Below are 19,727 nucleotides of genomic sequence, written 5' to 3' on the forward strand. Positions count from 1 at the left end.
CTGTAAACCTATCCCAACTACTGAGTGGCAACAAATTCCTATTTTTTTTTTTTTATTGGAGACTCTGCTTACAACATTTTAAACAAGATTACAATTAGAAGGCTTGTATATGGGATTTAAAGCTATATTAGTATGTGAGAATTTAATTTAATTCACATTTAAACGAAGGGACTTTAATAAAGAACATAGTCAAAACTAATCTTTAATGGTCTAAAAGGTGAATACAGTGCTAATAACTGGATTTCTCAATTAACAGAATATATAGCAATGTACACCTATGAAAGCAATGAGCAAGGAGACTTGACATTCCAGCAAGGGGATGTGATTCTTGTAACAAGAAAGGAAGGTGACTGGTGGACTGGAGTAGTTTCAGATCGGACTGGAGTATTCCCTTCCAACTATGTCAAACCCAAGGATTCTGAGGTAAAAGTTGATACATTTTAATGTACTTCCAAAAACAAAAAAAGATTCATTAGCATTTTGGTATTTGTTTACAAGTTTATGAATTCAAATAAAGCTACTTTTTAAAATGACAGTTAACCGTAGCCACTACCCTCACCCCACCTAAATTCCACACATATATAAAATGTGTGTGATTGTGGTAAATGGAGATGAATGGGCTTGCCCTGTGCTTCGTATTGAGTCCCACAGCTGTGGAGTAACTGCAGTTATTGATCAATTGACTGTTGCTATTATGGATTTTCATTAATTCAGGAAGCCGGCTTGGCAGGGAAGACAGGTAGCCTGGGAAAGAAGCCAGGTAATTAAATTACATTCTATTCTGACTTTTCTTCCTAGTGTCTAGTGTGGATCAGAATAGTTTTCTTCAGTGCAAGTGTTATATGTTTGGTATGTACTATTCTGCAAAATGGTGTTTTATTTTAACTTTTAAAAAGTTCTCATTATACACACCACCGCCATACAGTTTTACTGTGCTTTGTGACAACATTAAAACCCAGCAGAACTACAACAATCATGCTGTATGCTATACCAGAGAAATGGAGACCTTGGTTAAGTGTTAATAGATTTCCAAATGTTCCAGTTTGTAGGATGTTTAGTACATTGTTTGTTAAATTTTGATTGGTAATGAACGACTGTTTTCTAAAAGTCAAATTGATGGAGGGCATCCTTCTTGATCCTATATCCTATACAGGGAGATTAGAAAGTAAGTACCACAAGAACGCACTAGTAGTGCAATCTGCACCCTAATTTCATATTCGATTATCGTATGGGCATTTATCAACGATAATAGATGCATTGACGTTTTATTTTTCAAAATAAAGAAGAAACGGAAGATCCAATAACTAAACACACTGTTGTGCATAGTAGTTAAACACAAAAACACAACTTACATTCAAATTAGAACACTTCCGATTTTATATATTAAATAACTACAAACGACTTGAGTTTACAACTGAAAAGAATATGCGTGCGTCCGCATCAGATGTCCCTTTAACATTGTAATAATAATAAAAAAAATACTATATTTTAACAGTCATTTCTATCTGAACTATGGTTGTTCATTACTGTTAACATTTTATGTCCAAAAGCAAAACATTTCAATTAATCTCAAAAATCCTACTAATTTAACTATCGTACTAAATGTAGCATCTTTTTATATAATATTGAATACATAGGCTTACTTTGCGAAAGTAGAGGCCTAAAGTGTGTATCCTAGCAACGCACCACTGTACTGTGCTTAAAGAAGCGCACTCTCACACACTCAAGGTTTTAATGCAAACCAGCAACAGGAGACTTCAAACTGGGTTCTAATTTGATGCATCGATTCACCAATATGTAATCAGAGCTCAAGAAATTTAAGGACAGATGATCAGTAATCGATGCATCGATTAATTGTTGCACCCCTACAACGCACCACTTTAATGTGGTAAACTTACTTTCTAGTCGCCCTGTACATATTTAAAGATCTGTCAAGATGCACAGTGTTCAACATGTGATGTCTAGCTTCTTAATGTCTCCCTTGGCTTTGACAGAAGTTGCCCAAGTCATTGCGCCCTACACAGCGACGGGCACTGAACAGCTCACCCTGTCTCCGGGGCAGCTCATACTCATTAGAAAGAAGAACCCAGGGGGGTGGTGGGAAGGGGAGCTACAGGTGAGTGAATGCAGAGCAACTGATGTCAGCTAGAGTCAGTAGGTAAAATGTGCTTCATCCAATTAGAAGTAGTGTCCTGAAAACGAAAAGGTGAAGCACATTGAGATGTGTTAATTTTTATTTATTTATTTATGTATTTATTTTTATTGCAGCTAAAGTAAATGATGAAACTTTTACACCAGAATTGGTTAAATACAACAGGCCCAGCTAATAGTTGCAAAGGCATTCGGACATCAGGTGTTGCAGGATAAAGAACAAAAATAAAATTGACATTTGTGTGTCCTTTTTAATTTGGTATTTTGTAAAAAGTCATTGAGATGGAAAGGGAGAGAGAGAAATGAAACCTGATTACTTTCTTGTGTTCAGAATGAAAACAATTGCTGCACTGTGCTTCAGTGCCCTTGACGTAGAGCTGTATTGATAATGATACTGATCTTTAGTTAGCAGTAATGACCGAATGCATTTAGTGAAGTATTGAACTGTCTTTCCTGCATCACAAGCATATAGGATTGGGTTGTGTGGTACAGATCTCAACCTTGAACAGCTCTGTAGGTCAAATGACAAGGTGTTAACCACAGGCACCATTAAAGTATGCACTGCAGTCCACAAGTTTATGACAGTTAGCACTTGTTTTAAAATGTGAACATCTAACTTGGGTGTTCAAGTTAACATTCAGTGCGTTTTACATAAACAGAAGAATTCCAATATTTTTGAGAATAATATGTAGTATTCCAAATAGTAATTCCGAAAAGTGAGTTTTCGGGAAAACACCACCTAAAATATTCTAAAAGTATTCAGAAACTAACATAACTGATATCACGAAAATACACTTCAGAAAACGTATTCTAATAGTGTACTGCACATGTGCAAATTCTGGTTATCATTCCCACGCACATCATTATTAAAGCAACTATATCTATATTTCTAGCAGAAAAAGAAAAACACAGCAGCAATAATGATTAAGCTTTCTGGACACAGAGACGAGACTAAACAGTGGGGAATTGGGAGAGGAAGTTTTGTTATATTCCTATTTCAGTGTCCATTGATCAGAATGTTGGGGATAGTAATACTGTATGTAAATATTACAGCTCAAGTTTGTTATTACAAAAAGATCAACAAAACAAGATCAAGACGATGAGAAAGGAAAGTGATCACTGTTTATCAGTTTTGCTTGTCAAGCTATAGAACGGTGTCTTATGTAAGGGTGGAGATGAAAAGCAGGCTGATGGCACATAATGGGAACCACTTCATGATTGTAGATTATATAATATGTAGTCCAAGGGATGCTTTTCTATTCTGTGTTTGTCTGAAACAACAACAACAACAACAACAAAAAAAAAAAATCAATAACAGAATTTTGAAATGGATGTCCGATTCCAGTCACAGATCAGTTTACATGGATCCTTTTTTTTTTTTTAGTTACGGGTAAAGGTCTATTCATTTTTTAAATAAACTAATTGTATCTGATCAAAAAACTCTCCATTATTACAACTGTACTTGTTCACACCTATACTATTAGCGCAGCAAATTAATTTTAGCTGGTAAAATGCAATGAGAATTTACAGTACCATATGTAACGTACAGTAGCTTATGTGAAGCAACAGAAGAGCTGTTGCAAGGAGTGGACAGTTTGCACACTCTGGGGAATTAGAGCAAGAGAGGATAATAATCTGTTGAATACAGCATAAGAATTTGCAACTCCGCTAAATCTAAAATACCAGATAATTCATGCCCGAGTCTTACTGCAGACTGAACCAAGCCCTGTCTGCTCCCTTCTAATTGCTACTGCATATGCACGTTTGCCAAAAAAATGTAATCCATGTACAGTTGAATTTATCAGAATTATAATTGGATTATCTATTCCAAGTCATGTAAACACAGAAGTGTCATTTTCAGGCAAAATATTTTCTTATTCAGTTTTCTCATGTAAATGTACTGATTGATTAAACTTTTCTGTATACTGTTTGAATTAAGTTTTATTTGGACAAGGTGTTTTTGTTGACGGTCCATGTGAAGCCAATACATTGAGGCAGTTGCTGACTGACCTTTTGATCGCCTATAATAGCTCTTAGCCCTTGAGCTAACCATTACGACCCCTACAGAGAAATGTTCACCGACTTGCAGAGCATGATATTTTAAACATGTTCTTGGTTGTTTTTTTAGGCTAGAGGGAAGAAACGACAAATAGGGTGGTTCCCAGCTAATTATGTTAAGTTGTTGAGCCCCAATACCAGTAAATGTACCCCAACTGAGCCCCCCAAACCCACAGCTCCTAATGCAGGTAGGTGGTTTAAGTAATATTAAAGCTTTGATATGGTGTGTGGTGGGTACCAGGAATGTAATGCAGCATCTTCCTCCTATTTAATGCATTAAACATTAATGCATTAACATTTTGGAGACTCACAAGTCATGTTTAATTGACAACTATTATTAATATTATTATAATAACTGCAGCTAAAGGTTAGAGGCCAATGCATGACAGCAAGGTACTGGCACCGTAATCCTTATTGTGTGGCATTTTGTACTTGGTCACTGTCTATAGGTCCGCTCCTCCTCCTTAAAAGTTCTACACAATTTTAAATTTCAAGTAACCTTAAAGTCTAGAGGTTTACAGTAGTTAACTGTTTGTTTGTTTTGAGGATTTTGCAGTTGAAATTGTAAAGAGATGTTTTTTAGTTTTATATAATATAATATTATATTGCATACATGAAAGATTCCAAAGACTGCATAGTCCATACATTTAACAAGCACACTAGTTCAATATATTATGCGGTTCTAAATTAAACCACAAAGTGGATCTATGAATTCAATTAATTGGTGCCGTGACAGGGCAGTGTCACGACCCAAGCTGTTACTGGCAGGAACTGGAGACAGAAAGCTGCAGTTTTATGCGTGTATGTGCACGCTTATGTAATAAAATAACACACAAAACACAGAAACAAATAAAGATGGCACGAGGGCCAAAACAAATATTCAAACAAAAACACGTACACACTGAGCATTTACCTTCACTATAAAGTTTTCAAACTAATATAAAAATCACAGCACAAACACTAACCCACAAACAAAGGATTTCTGGCTCCTTTTATACATGTGGCCTCTCGCCAGTTAGCACCAATTGCCTAATTAGGGAATAACCACACCTGTGTTTGCTGGCAGTAATAGATTTAGCCCCATCCCTGCCAACCTTATGTTCGCAAAGATCCACTACTTACAGCAGCAGGGCTTCTGCTCTGCCACATATCTCCCCCTTCCCCTTTTAAAACAACAACCCCCTTCCTCCTTGTCCGGTTTTCTTCCCTGGGATTCTTTGTGGGTGGGTTGGGGGCCAGATTGGTTGTTCTGTTATGGAGGTGGTCCCTGTGCCACTTCCTTCGGCTGGGGGGTCCTGGGCCTTGAAAGAGAGGCGCCCGTCCTAACCCCTTTTGTAACCCCAGAGCTTTTATAAGGGTGTGCCTGTTTTAACCCCTTTGACTACTCCTGGCTTCTGTAAAAGGTTGTCCATTTTTAACCTCTTTTGTGACCCCTGGGCTTCTATGAGGGGGTGCCTGTTTAACCCCCTTTCTACCCCCTAATCCCAAGTGACCCTTACAGAGGACAGCAGTGCTGCACCCTTCGGTGATAGCAACGCTGGGCACTGTGGTAGTGGCGGCCCTGGGCAATCGGGTGATAGTGGCACAGGCACTCCAGCAGTGGCAGTGCTGGCAGTAGCGCAGCACAGGGCAGTCTGGCAGTGGCAATGCTTGGGCAGGTAGCACCTCCCTCTCTGGCGCTGGAGATGGCACAGTCTCCTTTCTTTGACTCCAGGCATGGCCTCTCCTCCCCTTTTGTTTTGAGGCAGGAGGTTTGGTTTTCTCTAGCCTTGTGGCAGGCAGCTGTTCCTCTTCTGCTTGGAGGGGGCAGCATACCACCTTGTGCCCAAACTCCCCCGCACACAAGGAACCAACCTTGGTCTTTGGGGCCACCAAGGAGGTCCTCCGGTCTGCCATCCCACAAACTCCTCCCACAAACAAAGGATTTCTGGATCCTTGTATACATCTAGCCAGTTAGCACCAATTACTTAATTGGAGAATGGCCACACCTGTGATTGCTGGCAGGAATAAATTTAACCCCACCCCTGCCAACCTTACATTCCTCCACACACACTAGTGTCAATTAAGTTGAGGTAGAGTTTGTTAGACCAGTACAGTGGTTTAACTGGGGTTGAACCAGACCTCAATTTTATACCTTCATAGTGGTTTAAGTAAGTATAAAGTTGCATTTGACCCATTCTGACACTCATTTTAATGAAGGAACTATGTTGGTATAGCTTGTGAAATCTTCAGATCCTTTTCTTTTATGTGAGATGTTGCCCTAAATACAGGTTTTGTTTTGCAGTATGCCAGGTGATAGGCATGTACGACTACATTGCACAGAATGATGATGAGCTTGCCTTTGGAAAAGGACAAATTCTAAACGTTTTGAGCAAGGAGGACCCTGATTGGTGGAAAGGGGAACTAAATGGCTCCGTGGGGCTATTTCCATCTAACTACGTCAAACTAACGACTGACACAGACCCCAGTCAGCAATGTAAGTGAAATACTGTCCTTTTTGTTTTTTTTTTAATTTTTTTTTTATTCATTTTAATATTTAAATAACAGAAAAAAACATGCAGCATTGATGTGAGTCAGCCAGCCAGTTGTGGGATTCAAAGCTGCACTGCTGCACTTATCTCTTTGAAGACCTTCTGTAGTGCAATGTTTAGTTGTTTCTTTTGACTATTTCTTTCCCCACCCTTGCTGTTAGTCCCATCCGTGTTGTAGCATGTAATACTTTTTTTCATCTGTTTGTCACGCTGTTTTTTGTTTGTTGTTTTATATGCCTGACTTTTTTTTTTCTTCAAGCTTGTATTTTTTGCACATTTAGTTTTTTTTATTTTGTTTTTGTTTTTTGCTTATGTGTTGTGTTTTCCTCCTTTTTCTAGGAATCATATGTTGCCCATTCCCCACTCAGGCTTGAAAGTCCTCAAAGAGACCCACTATCCCCTAGTCACTGCCCCGAGGGATGATGGGAGATGCAGCCTTGATCATGTGACTCCTGCATGATCACCAACTGCCTTCTGACTAGAAGACCCACTGCAAAGCAGTTTATTACCTCTTTTATAATGTTAGATGCACGTTATCAACATTCACGATCCTACTATTTTTTTAAAGTAATTTTGATTTGAAATTTAAAAAAATTAAGTAACATTAAAAAAGAGAAAAAAACTTCAAAACAAGAGTCAGGATAGTGGGTCCTTTTGCGGATTTCTGTTTACTAATTCTGACAAGCAATTATATAGAATTATACATATAATAATTTTTTACTTTTTTTTTTTTTTTTAAACCGAATGTCTACATTTAATAGAAAAAAGGCAAAACTGCTTCCGTTGGCTTTTCTCCCACCCTTCCCCTCTCCTACCTTGCAAAAAGACCCACTATCAAGGAATGCTGCATGTGGTGTTTACTGTTCATAATACACATCACCTGAGACACCCAACTTTAATGTGTTTGTGTTCCAGTCACTAGGGGTAAGCAACAAAGTTTAGACGTGTAGGAGTCGATGTAATTGGGAGATTGAATGTTGCTGCTTACAAATGGGTGTATATGGTAATGCTGTTCAAATTAAACATAAAGAAATCAGAACTTCTTTGCTTACCCACACAAATTTCCCTGTGTTTGTTTTATATCCTGTAATAATGTATGTGTGTGTTTTTGTTTTTTTGAGGGAAGGATATGAGGGATGGTTTAAAAAAAAAAAAAAAAAAAAACACTATGAAGAAAAAAAAAAAAGTACAATTGCCATCCAGAATATTTCTAGCAGCCACAACAGTTAATTGTTAATGGTTAATTTAGTGTGGATGCCTTTGGCTGCCCTGTTGATCACAGGGGAGAAGGACTTTTGTGATGATTCTCTGTTCATTGTCTTTTACTAGTTAATGTCTGTTTTTAGTTGTTCCATTCTTCCCTTAAATTACTATTACGTTTGTATTGCCACAAAGGTCCATTGTTGTAGCATCTGTATCCCAAGTACTGCTAGTCACGTACAGTGACCAACTTTTTATTTTTATATTCGAGATGAAATATATTGGATAGTGTTTTTTTTATTATCGTTAAAACATAGTATTTTAATTTTTTTTAAAATTATTTTAATAAACTGACAGGTAGGTTTTAAAATTAGTTCACTGTTGCTTGAAATATTGCAACACAATGAATGTTACAAGAATAATCATAAAAACCTTTCAGTATGTGTGTATAATATATATATATATATAATATATATATATATATATATATATATATATATATATATATATATATATATATATATATAAAATGTGCTAAGCTTGGTTTTTCGAGTATCAATTTTTTGTCAATGCAGGTGAACGTCTTTTTAGTGAACAAAGAAATCCACTTTCTTAACAAGAAAGAACATATTGAAAAAATAATACCCTCCAGTTAATTCCAGTGTTTACAAGTGAAATATTTTAGACTGTGGTATTTATTCAAATTAACATTCAATGGAGCTTTCTGCCAAGTAAAGTTTTGGGATTAAGTTAGATACATCCAAGTTTAATTCATGACTAGCATTTTATAACTCCTTGAAGCATGACAATTAGTTAAGTGTAGTATATTGGTACCATATCTCTTTTTGTTAATTATTCCTGCGTCTGATGACAGTATTGTAGTTTGAATGGTTTAGTAAAGCGTTGGGCTTGCACCATGTGTGTTATCAAATGATGCTGTATTATGACAGTATTGGAAGTTGCTGCTTTTATAAAAAAAAAAATTGGTTAAAGTGGTTGTACTGTTTCATAAGACCTGCCATCCTTGTTGGAATAGTGGTGGATCATAGATGTACTTTTACAAGCTTTGATATTTATCAAAAAAGGTGCAAGTCCACAATGAATGCTGTATCTCTCTCTCTTCTCCATTACAATGCAGAAAGAACAATTGAGGCTCCTGTTCCGTTGCACTTGGTTACTGAAGTATTTCATTGAAATGAATGTTTTTATATATATATATATATATATATATATATATATATATATATATATATATATATATATATATATATATATATATATATATATAATGAAAATCCATAGCTTTAACAAATGTAACACAGTCTTTATAGAAATGACATGTATAAATAACTATTAAATGCACCATGGTAATTGTAGACATTAGACGTCAGTGTGTGCTTTCTTTTCTTTATCTATTGGGATGTACAGACTGGCTTAGTGTTGGACCTTCTACTGGAATTCAGATCTTGCAGTTAATGCCCACCCATTGTGTCCTGATTGTCAAATTTGTTCAAACTAAACAATTGCTTGCTTAACACTCCAGATTCTGTTTAGTTATATAGTGTGTGGATGAAGGCTATGTTTGCATCCAGAGCCATTCAAAAAAAAATAAAATACCACAGTAGTGATGTCAGTGATAATTCCTCTTGAGGAAAATATACTTTAACTTTGACCCATTCGCCTCCTCGAGACCATCACTTCAAATTCAAACACAAAATGTCTTGTTTTCAATCGCTCGACAACACCCACTGTACAGAAATGTTCATTAATTATCAACACAAATGACAATGCATGAAAAAAAGCTGGTTCATTTGTATCTGAGAAAACAGAGATGAACGTGAAATTAAAACAAGGTAAAGGCAATCATCCAAATAAAGCTGAAGCACTAACAGATATCGACATAGAACGTCTGTACAGCACTGAAACAATACGTTAAAAAAAAAACAAAAAAAAAAACATAACTGTACTGCTGAACCTTGTCTTCTTTAATATTAGCATCACAAGGGTTTTCTCATGTAGTTTATGACCTCACAGAAACCCCTGATGGAATTATTTTCTTTTGAATTATTTTACTCATTGAAGCCCTATATATATATATATATCTCTCTCTCTCTCTATAGATATATATATATATATATATATATGTATGTGCATATATGTACTGCTATGATATTGGTCAAGTTCTGGTTCAGGTAAGAGTGACAGTATCAACACAATTGTGGACCCTATTCAGTCTATTCACATCCGGGGAGTTGAACATGCAGACCACGCTGCCCACTTAAAGGGGATAATCTGTGTCTTATCTTCCCTGAATAATTTTGCTCTTTTTCATATTGGGCATTTATAGATTTAAATGGATCACTTTACTACAACCCACTGAAGGCAGCAGCGCAGTAGTGCTTACCAGGAGGACGTCTTAGTTGTGTAACTCCTAGTCACTGCCCTTTTTGTCACCTTTTGCTCTCCAGTCAAAGGGTTTTTCATTAGATGTTATTGAATATAACTATTTGTTGACACCTACATACACTAGCACAAACAATTTCTTTGCTGATGTCACAATAGACCACTGCCCCTAAAAAAATCAATAAACTCCACCACACCCTCCCCCAATTTATGTAGAAATAGTTTCTTTACATAAACAGAACAGGTGCACTTTAAATGACGCTGTTTTGCCATGGCGTACATTTCGACTGACTCTTTAAAAAAAAAAAAAAAAAAAAAAATATATATATATATATATATATATATATATATATATATATATATATATATATATATAATGGGTTGGGTTGTTTAACAGTAAATAAAATTTTCACTTTATAAAAAAAATATATATATATATATATATATATATATATTCTACCATAAAAATTTAGACTTAGAAGATTCTGTGAGTTGGACCTCCTCGATATTCTATAAGGATAATCCAAGGTTACTTTATGACGAACAGGGGTCCAATGGAACCTTTTTGCAGGATGTAATCACAAGTAGGCAATGCAGAGTGGTAAGTTCCCAGGTCTGGACTGGTTCCCCATATCATTTTATTACAAGTTCTTCACCCTTAATTTTTGGCTTTGCTAACTTCTGTATTCTCATTTCATGTCTCTGTCCTTACAACCACCCCATTGCGCCTTTGTAAAGAGTTGATTTTATTGTTGCTTATACTATCTGATCTCCCTCCTTAATGTTGATACAAAGGTACTTGCTAAAGTTTTGGCTCACTGGATTTAATCTGTTCTTTTTTAAAAGTCTTCAGAACTGACAGGGTTTATACATTTTAGGTACTACTCTTTAAAACTGTATCCAACAGCTTCTGTTATTTGGGAATTTTCACCACAGTTGGCCATGTATGCTTAAATGTATCACATATAGAGTAGCGCCGCCTAACAGTTCATTCCAGTTCTGTGCGGTGGAAGAAGAGGTGGAGCTCTTGTTCCTGGGACATCTTAAAAGAATTATAGAAAGAAAATATGACTTACTACTAATAATAGTACTATGAGGCTAAAAGTTCGGTTAGTTGTGCTTAACAACATGCATTTATACAAACATTAATAGGCTATACGAGAGGTTTGCATTTGCAGCATCTTTTGTGTTCTTTCGTGTGTGTGGTTTGGTGTGGCTTTGCTGAGGAATAACATGAGAATCTGACAGTTAAATGGGATTTTCACTGCTGAAATTTTGTGAGACACAAGCACGATTCCTGCTCTGATTTACATGGGTTTTTACAGCTATTTTTAGTGTGAGAAAGCGATTGACCCTGCTCAAAGCCGCGCTGACCAAAGGACGTTCTTTTGCTGTTTTACAATGTATTCGTGTGACAATGTCACACAAAAATGTTTGTAGAGTCAATTTTCACGTGCATGTAAATCCAGCCATTTCACCTTTCAGTCACAGCTTTGATTTCAGCCTGGGTGTTTGGAGCTAATTTAAATCATGGTGGTTATTGGAGCTTGAAGTATGTGAAATTATTTCGTATGATCCTAAACCAGTTTCAAAGCTCAGTTATTTACTTGGATTGACATGGAGACTGAACTAGGAGTACCATCCCACCCACTAAGAAAGTGGTGCATTTGCTACAGGCTGATAGCATTAGGACAATTTAAAGGTTTTTTTCTGAGATGTAGTTTTTAAGAAGTTTCCCTTTTACAATTTGCTATTTGCTGTAACCCATCTACGTTATTCCTAGGCTGGGTTGAACTACTGCACAGATTGACAGCCACTGGATGTTTTGCAGGGTGTGCCGATTTACACCTATTGGACATGCTGACCCCCACGGAGAGGAAGAGGCAAGGGTACATTCATGAGCTGATTGTGACGGAAGAGAATTACGTCAATGACCTCCAGCTGGTCACTGAGGTATGGACTCCCCTTTGGACACACTTCCAATGTACCAGTTTTAGTTTGCTTTTCATTAGGTTTTCTGTATTCCTTTAAATCAAGAAATGTCACCTGTCATTGAGGAGTTATATATATTTTTCTCTTTTTGCTCTTATTTGAAAAAGGATGTCTCTTTGCTATCTACATGCATTCTTAATGCTAACCTATTGTCCCCCTAGATCTTTCAGAAGCCCATGCTAGAGTCTGAGCTACTGATTGAGAAGGAGGTGGCCATGATTTTTGTGAACTGGAAAGAACTGATCATGTGCAACATTAAGCTACTCAAGTATGTTTGCCAACCCCCCAAGGACTGTATTAACTTTTACTTAGAATACCTCCTTTATATTATGTACGAACTGGATACATTTTAACTGGAATTAAATAAATATTCTCATGTTTTAGCTGTGACTGAAGTTCAGGTTTGATGTTCAATGCTGAGTGCATTAGTATGCTGATCTGCACTGCAGAGAATCTTCACTGATGTTACCTGCTGTTTTTTCCTTGGGCTGCAGGGCGTTGCGGGTGCGCAAAAAGATGTCTGGAGAGAGGATGCCAGTGAAGATGATTGGTGACATTCTGACTGCCCAGTTACCCCACATGCAGCCCTACATTCGATTCTGCAGCTGCCAGCTGAACGGAGCCACCCTCATCCAGCAGAAGACAGACGAGGTGCCAGAGTTCAAGGAGTTTCTCAAAGTAAGAAATAGTAATACACTGGTATTTCAAATCCAAGTCTTGGTAATTCATGCACAAGGGTGGTCTGTATTCTACATTTAGGGCTGAGACCTGGATATTAATCCTTTCATAAAGAGTTGTGACCTCAACAGCATTTTCAGTATTTTCTGTTGGTGCCCCTTGTTTTTACTTGATCTTGAAATAGTGTGCCTCTTCCTTGGACTAATCCTCTGCTTAACTGTGCATGTATCTTCCTTACCTGTTTTGAAATTGTGATAATACTTATTGCAGCAAATGTGCTTTTACAACACAAACAAAAATAAATAGTACCAGCACAGAAAGTTTACAATGGGTCCTAATTAAACTAACACTATATTTTATTTAGTTTTCTAAAAGTTTTTTTTAGTTATTTTCAACAGACATGTTGTGTCTTATGCAGACATGTATTTACGTGCTGTGATTCTCATACATTTCTTTGTTCAATTTCAGAGATTAGCAATGGACCCACGCTGCAAAGGGATGCCACTATCTAGTTTTTTACTAAAGCCAATGCAAAGAGTTACAAGATATCCGCTAATCATTAAAAATGTAAGTTTAAGTCTTTGCATCTACTAATAATAATCAATATGTATCCCCTTATACTTGTATTTATATTATTCAATAGATTTTTTATTTTTTATCAGTATGACCAGAAACTTGCTGTAAGCTTCTCTGGGGGTATCTTGGCACAACTGTTTATTTGAGAGTGAAATAGAGAAAAACTAAAGAGAGACCTAATTTGGGGTTTAGACCTGACAGAGTTTATAAAGAGTTGACACGTCCCTTTAAAATTACATCCAAACCTGACTTTGTGGGAAGTTTGTAATGTTCAGGGACTATAAATTCAGTTAGGTAGTGTTTAAAAATATATATATGTATTTTTTTTTTAAACCACAGGGAGATTTTGAATGTAGGCGATTAAAGGCATAACCCTAAAGTGGTTTGGAAAAGCCCTGTTCTAATGGCTGTGTGTGCTGGTGTCTCCCTGTGATAGATCTTGGAGAACACCCCTGAGAACCACACAGACTACAGCCACCTGAAGCAGGCGCTGGAGAAGGCAGAGGAGCTGTGCTCGCAGGTCAACGAGGGAGTGCGTGAAAAGGAGAACTCTGATCGACTTGAGTGGATTCAGGCCCACGCCCAGTGTGAGGGCCTGTCTGAGGTAACACCACCGTTATCAGACAAGGGCTGGACAGAATAATATTATTAGGCTTCCAAGCCAAAGCCTGGAAAGCCTATTATTATTGTTGTTAAAGTGTTTTTTTTTTTTTTTCTTCCCAAAATTTTAAACTGCTGCTGCTTTGAAGCTTTGAACTTGGCAGGTAACAAGCTGGATACATTGGCTGTCAGATGCTGAAAAAATTTTGCTGCTGCATCCTTGCAATTGATGCCGTGACGCATTTTTCAATAAAACCATTCAAAATCTTCTTCTTGGGAACGGTGAAGCGATTGATCTGAAACTTGGTATATATCATCAGCATCCAAACCTGCATCAAGTTTGCGAAGCAGAAGTTGCTGTGATAAATTTTAATGTCAAAATGGCTGCCACAAATCTTATCGAAATGTGCCCCTAAAAACAAACTGCTGCTGTTTGAAAACAGTTTGTCCAACAAACTGTAAACTTGGTAGTTATCGTCCCAGTAACAATGGGATACAAATATGTGAAAACGGTGATGTTTTATAAAACAAGATGTCCACCACTTATACGTTTACATTTGAAATTTAAACCTGCGTCAGTTGACAAACGATTTACAAGCATCTTCCCTGATACTGTATCAATACAACTGACTTTTAAAAAATTGTGTTGACCGGAAACAAACATGGCCGTTTGACACATTTTTTAGAAACCTTTCGAAATCTTCTTCTGCTATTTGAACACTGTTTGACCAACAAACCCCAAACATGGTAGTTATTGTCCCAGTAACAGTGGAAAACAAATATGTCAAAATGGTTATGTTTTATAAAACAAGGTGGCCGCCAGGTTTAAGTTTGAAATTTAAAACTGCCTCAGTTGACAAACGGTTTACTTGACTAACTCGAAACTTCACAAGCGTCATCCTTGACACTGTAGCAATACAACTGACTTTTAAGAAACTTGCGTTAAACAAGGTGGCTGCCTGACTCATTTTTGAAAATAAAAAAAACTTTAAAAATCTTCTTCTGTGGAACAAGTTGAAGTTGCTGATTTTAAACTTGGCATATTGAGAACTAAACACACCTGGCTGCTGGCAGTTCTAGTTATTATTATTGTTGTTGTTGTTGTTGTTGTTGTTGTTGTTTTTACTTTTATTATTATTAGTTTATTTATCGGGTGCCATTATTCAAGGTGACTTACAAGGCAATACAAGGTTACAGTACAAAAAATATATTTAAATACAGTACAGTTAGAGTAAGGGCAGATACTGCTAGAATAAAATGAGAAGAAGCAAGTTTAAGATTAAAACAAATTGTATCTATCATGACAACAGTAGTAGATATAATGCTATTCCCTTTTAGTAATAGTGATTAAAAAGTAAAATATGTTTTATGTGAGAAATGTTTTGTGAAGAATCTGTTGGGTGGGGGTGTTTGTTATTGGTAATGCTGTACAAGAGGTGGCAGTTCATATCAAGGTCAAGCTTTGGAATAAGATTGCTTAAGTGAATAAGTGTGGAATGTATCATGAGGTGATTATTAGTTGGAATATTCCTGTAAATAACAAAGTAATAATAAGCACATGCTATGTAAGTAGTAACACAAGAGGCTTTAGGTACCTACTGTAATATGGAGCCTTGTGCAGCAAACTCTGTATATTACAGTACAAACATACAGTCTGGGGGTGCTTTAAAATGGTAAGAAATTGTAAGAATAAAATAACGCTCTAACCCTAAGAATTATACCCCTTCTTCTGTTCATCTCTTGCAAAGCAAATAATCTGTGCTCCCTCCCTTTCTTTCCTGAAGCAACTTGTATTTAACTCTGTGACAAACTGCCTGGGGCCTCGGAAGTTCCTTCACAGTGGGAAACTGTACAAGGCAAAAAGCAACAAGGAGCTGTACGGCTTCCTCTTCAACGACTTCCTGCTGCTCACACAGGTCATCAAACCTCTTGGCTCCTCTGGAACAGACAAGGTCTTCAGCCCCAAATCCAACCTGCAGTACAAGATGTATAAGACTGTGAGTACAGCGAGCGCGTCCAGTGGCCTGTCCAAATGGACAAGAAATATACTATGTATATACACAAAATATGTCCATTATGTCACATATATATTGGCAATTTTTTATATTTTAAAATACAATAACAATGTCCTGATTAGATCTTGGCTTGTCTATTCAAGAATAAACTGAATAAATTTTATAAAGACACAAGTAAGTGCGCCGTAATAACAGGACATATTCTTATGGAGTGCAGTTTGTGGCCAGTTTTCTCGCATTCACTTTCAGAAACATGAAAGGAGATTATTTTCAGTCTGTCATGTTTTCCATTGTCTAAAAAAGATTCCGGTTTTCTTAGTTCTAGCCTACTCAAGACTTCATTTCTATATACTGTAAAAACCTTTTGTATAAGTCTATTTTTAAGGGGTCCTAAAAAAAAGGGGGGGTGACGGCGACTTATACATCATTTTTTATAGTAGATTGTTTTTTCAAACTACTGAAGGCAGCTATCCACCTACCTTTATCAACTGAAGGCTATATTATTTGTGGGGTAACAAGTGGTCTAGTAGCTGCAGATGTCAGTCAACAACCAGGGGCAAAAAAAGCACAGAAAAATGCAGCCCAAAAGTTACCAAACTCAGACGTTTAATGTAGTGGCTAATACATAGACTTCAATTGTAAATAGCTTTAAGAATCATGCCCTTTCACTAATTTGTTAACATTTCGGAAGCCAATGTAGGGACTTCATGCATATGTATCCTTTGACCCAGTTTAACTGCTCTGTAATGGTTCCTGCAGCCTATATTTCTGAATGAAGTGCTTGTGAAATTGCCCACTGACCCATCAGCAGACGAGCCCATTTTCCACATCTCCCACATTGACAGGGTCTACACACTCCGAGCAGAGAGCATCAATGAGAGGTAGGAGCCGTGGATTGCCGTGCACACTTTGCAATGCGTATGCATCAGTCTGAATGCTTGTCTTCTAATCAGCCTACTGATAAATGTAATGTGGTACCATTTTAATGTGTTTTCTTTATAGCAATTCATAGCAAACAGTTTGATTTAGATGTAAAAAAGTTTGAAATTAATTTTCCCCCTGTTGACTTTATCATCAGGGGAAAAATTGAAGGAAGGTCTGCTTTTACTAATGCAGTAAATTCGATAGAAAAGTTGTTTTAAATTGTGTTTTGATATATTTGTGTTACAGAACTGCTTGGGTTCAGAAGATTAAAGCTGCTTCTGAACTTTACATTGAAACCGAGAAAAAGAAAAGGGAAAAGGCTTATTTAGGTACGTTTAACGTGAAACAAGGAAGACATGCATGTGTGTTAATTGAATGACTGTTTACTGGCTGGAATAGAATATAATGAATTATCTTACAACTCTAAGAACGGCATAGTTTCTCGTTGTTTAAACGTCAGAATTTACAGCATGCACATTAGAGTCCAGTATAGGGGATACCTTAATACCAAACTGGAGGTCTTTGAACACTAGCTTTTTACTACCGCACTTGTTATCCATCTGTCCAGTTCGTTCTCAGAGAGCAACAGGAATTGGCCGTCTGATGGTGAATATTGTGGAAGGCATTGAGTTAAAACCCTGCAGGTCACATGGTGAGTATTTACTTCATCTTCACATTCGAGTGTGACCTTCTCTGCATTCACCTTTGTTGCTGTAATGTTGATATTTTTGACTGCCATAGGTTTGTAAAGAGAGAAAGACAGATTCTATTATCGATAAAGAAAGCATATTCTTTATTAGGGGGTGTGCTGATACACGTATTTTTCATGTAATTATCTTTGAGAAGTATTTGTCGGGAGGTATTAGATAAATAACCTCACCTTTACAATTGAGTATCAATCAATGGCAACTAACTTCGGCATTGAGTGTTTTAAAAGCTGATTTAGAGCTAATTTTCTTCTTCTTTTATTTCTTAGCAGACACCGTACAGTTGTGTACAAACATATCAATAATTACTGTACAATTAAGAGCAAGATGCAGAGCACTGGCTTATAAAATATAAATGAGTTTAGTTAGTTTGATCAATACAGGTTCTACATTACATAACACTGTCAGACTGTTATAGATTGATACTCAGTAAACCAAGAGAGTCCGAGGGATTAACATGTTCTATTCCATTTAATTAATACCTAACAATTTAGCATTTCTGAAAGATAATTATGCTTTAAATATGGTTTCAGCACACCTCTAATATTTATAGTGAAATGCAAAAACACTTTTTTTTTGGGGGGGGTGGTGGGGGGAGGGACTGACATGTATTATATTACATTATTAAACAAAATAGAGAGACCCAGTATTAGTCTTCAGGACACATTTGATAAATAAAATAATATGGAGGTCCATACTTAAGATCAGGAGCCCCTTTTCCTTAATGACTATTACTGACATCCTGAGGGTTAATTTAGCAGCTTTAGTTCTGCATTGCTAAAATATCTTTTAGATCATGAAACTGAATTTTTTTATTGAAGTAATTTTGAAATTCGTTATGTTTTTATTTTGTGTTTTTACTAGGGGGCAGTGTAGAGTCAAGTAGAAACACACACATTCAGCAATTTGTTTTCACGCAGTACAACCTCAACCGTGGTAACAAAAAAACAAAAAGGGGGCCAGCTGGCACCTAATGGCCCCCAATTTAAATGTGGTGGTGTTATATTGTTTACCTTTTATTCAGTCCTGCTTTTTGTGTGCCCTCAGGAAAGAGCAACCCATACTGCGAGGTGACCATGGGCTCTCAGTGCCACATTACCAAGACCATGCAGGACACTCTGAACCCTAAGTGGAATTCCAACTGCCAGTTCTTCATCAAGGACCTGGAGCAGGACGTGCTGTGTGTTACAGTGTTCGAGCGAGACCAGTTCTCTCCTGATGGTCAGTGGAATGTTATTCAGACCGCTGGAACAGCCAATAAAAATGTAGTAGGAAAAACAGTTGTATTATTGATCAAAGTAAGGAAACGGGGACAATATCCAATAAACTAGAAATTGTTGTGCAAATGTGTTTATTTTATTTCTCCTTGCACTAGGTATCAGACATCTTGTTATGTGTACATAGCCCTACCAAAAATTTTGGACATCAGTCATTAAACGTGACAACTCAGGTGGGACTTCTATTGCCCTTTTTACCTCTCAGACTCCTTACTTATCCATTTACTACCAATGCAGAAGGGGGGTATTTGTCCTTTTTAATCTTAAAAAATAGTTTCTACAATAGTGGATGCCAAGAATAACTAGCTAACGAGGGATTTAGTAAGAGGTTTGAGCTGGTTAAATTAAAGGATGTAATACTGGAATTCCTGAATGAACAAACCCCGACTGGAGATTGAGGACATTATCTGAACAAAGAAGTTCCATTATTACAGAGGAACATGCCACTGCAATCCCATTATCCCTTAATTTAACACTGTCCAATTACAACTTTGTAAAGTTACTTTTTTTTTTAGTTCACTGAAAGAGTGACTTAATTGAGAGAAGAGCTTGAGAGTCCAGGGGAAGTTTTTCATCAGTAAGCTGTGGATTTAGAGCAGGTGTCATTAATTAATG

General features: G+C 36.8%; 1 protein-coding gene across 3 annotated transcripts in view; it reads left to right on the forward strand.

Annotated features, from left to right (window-relative positions):
* LOC121320719 (intersectin-1-like) overlaps positions 1 to 19,727 on the forward strand; it is a 73,720-nt gene that overhangs the window by 51,135 nt on the left and 2,858 nt on the right. For 2 of the 3 annotated variants that reach the window (XM_041259298.1, XM_041259299.1), the window contains 6 exons: positions 257 to 423; positions 715 to 760; positions 1,995 to 2,116; positions 4,280 to 4,397; positions 6,494 to 6,685; positions 7,080 to 8,253. In XM_041259298.1, coding sequence (XP_041115232.1) covers positions 257 to 423; positions 715 to 760; positions 1,995 to 2,116; positions 4,280 to 4,397; positions 6,494 to 6,685; positions 7,080 to 7,081 — 647 coding nt within the window. In that variant the 3' untranslated portion in view covers positions 7,082 to 8,253. Of the gene's footprint in view, positions 1 to 256; positions 424 to 714; positions 761 to 1,994; positions 2,117 to 4,279; positions 4,398 to 6,493; positions 6,686 to 7,079; positions 8,254 to 12,174; positions 12,297 to 12,496; positions 12,604 to 12,829; positions 13,014 to 13,481; positions 13,581 to 14,025; positions 14,194 to 15,973; positions 16,187 to 16,963; positions 17,086 to 17,374; positions 17,458 to 17,696; positions 17,781 to 18,882; positions 19,057 to 19,727 lie in introns of those variants that run through there. The other variant, XM_041259300.1, reaches the window with a different exon arrangement.

Source organism: Polyodon spathula, chromosome 9 (assembly GCF_017654505.1).
Source record: "Polyodon spathula isolate WHYD16114869_AA chromosome 9, ASM1765450v1, whole genome shotgun sequence".
Taxonomy (NCBI): Eukaryota; Metazoa; Chordata; class Actinopteri; order Acipenseriformes; family Polyodontidae; genus Polyodon; species Polyodon spathula.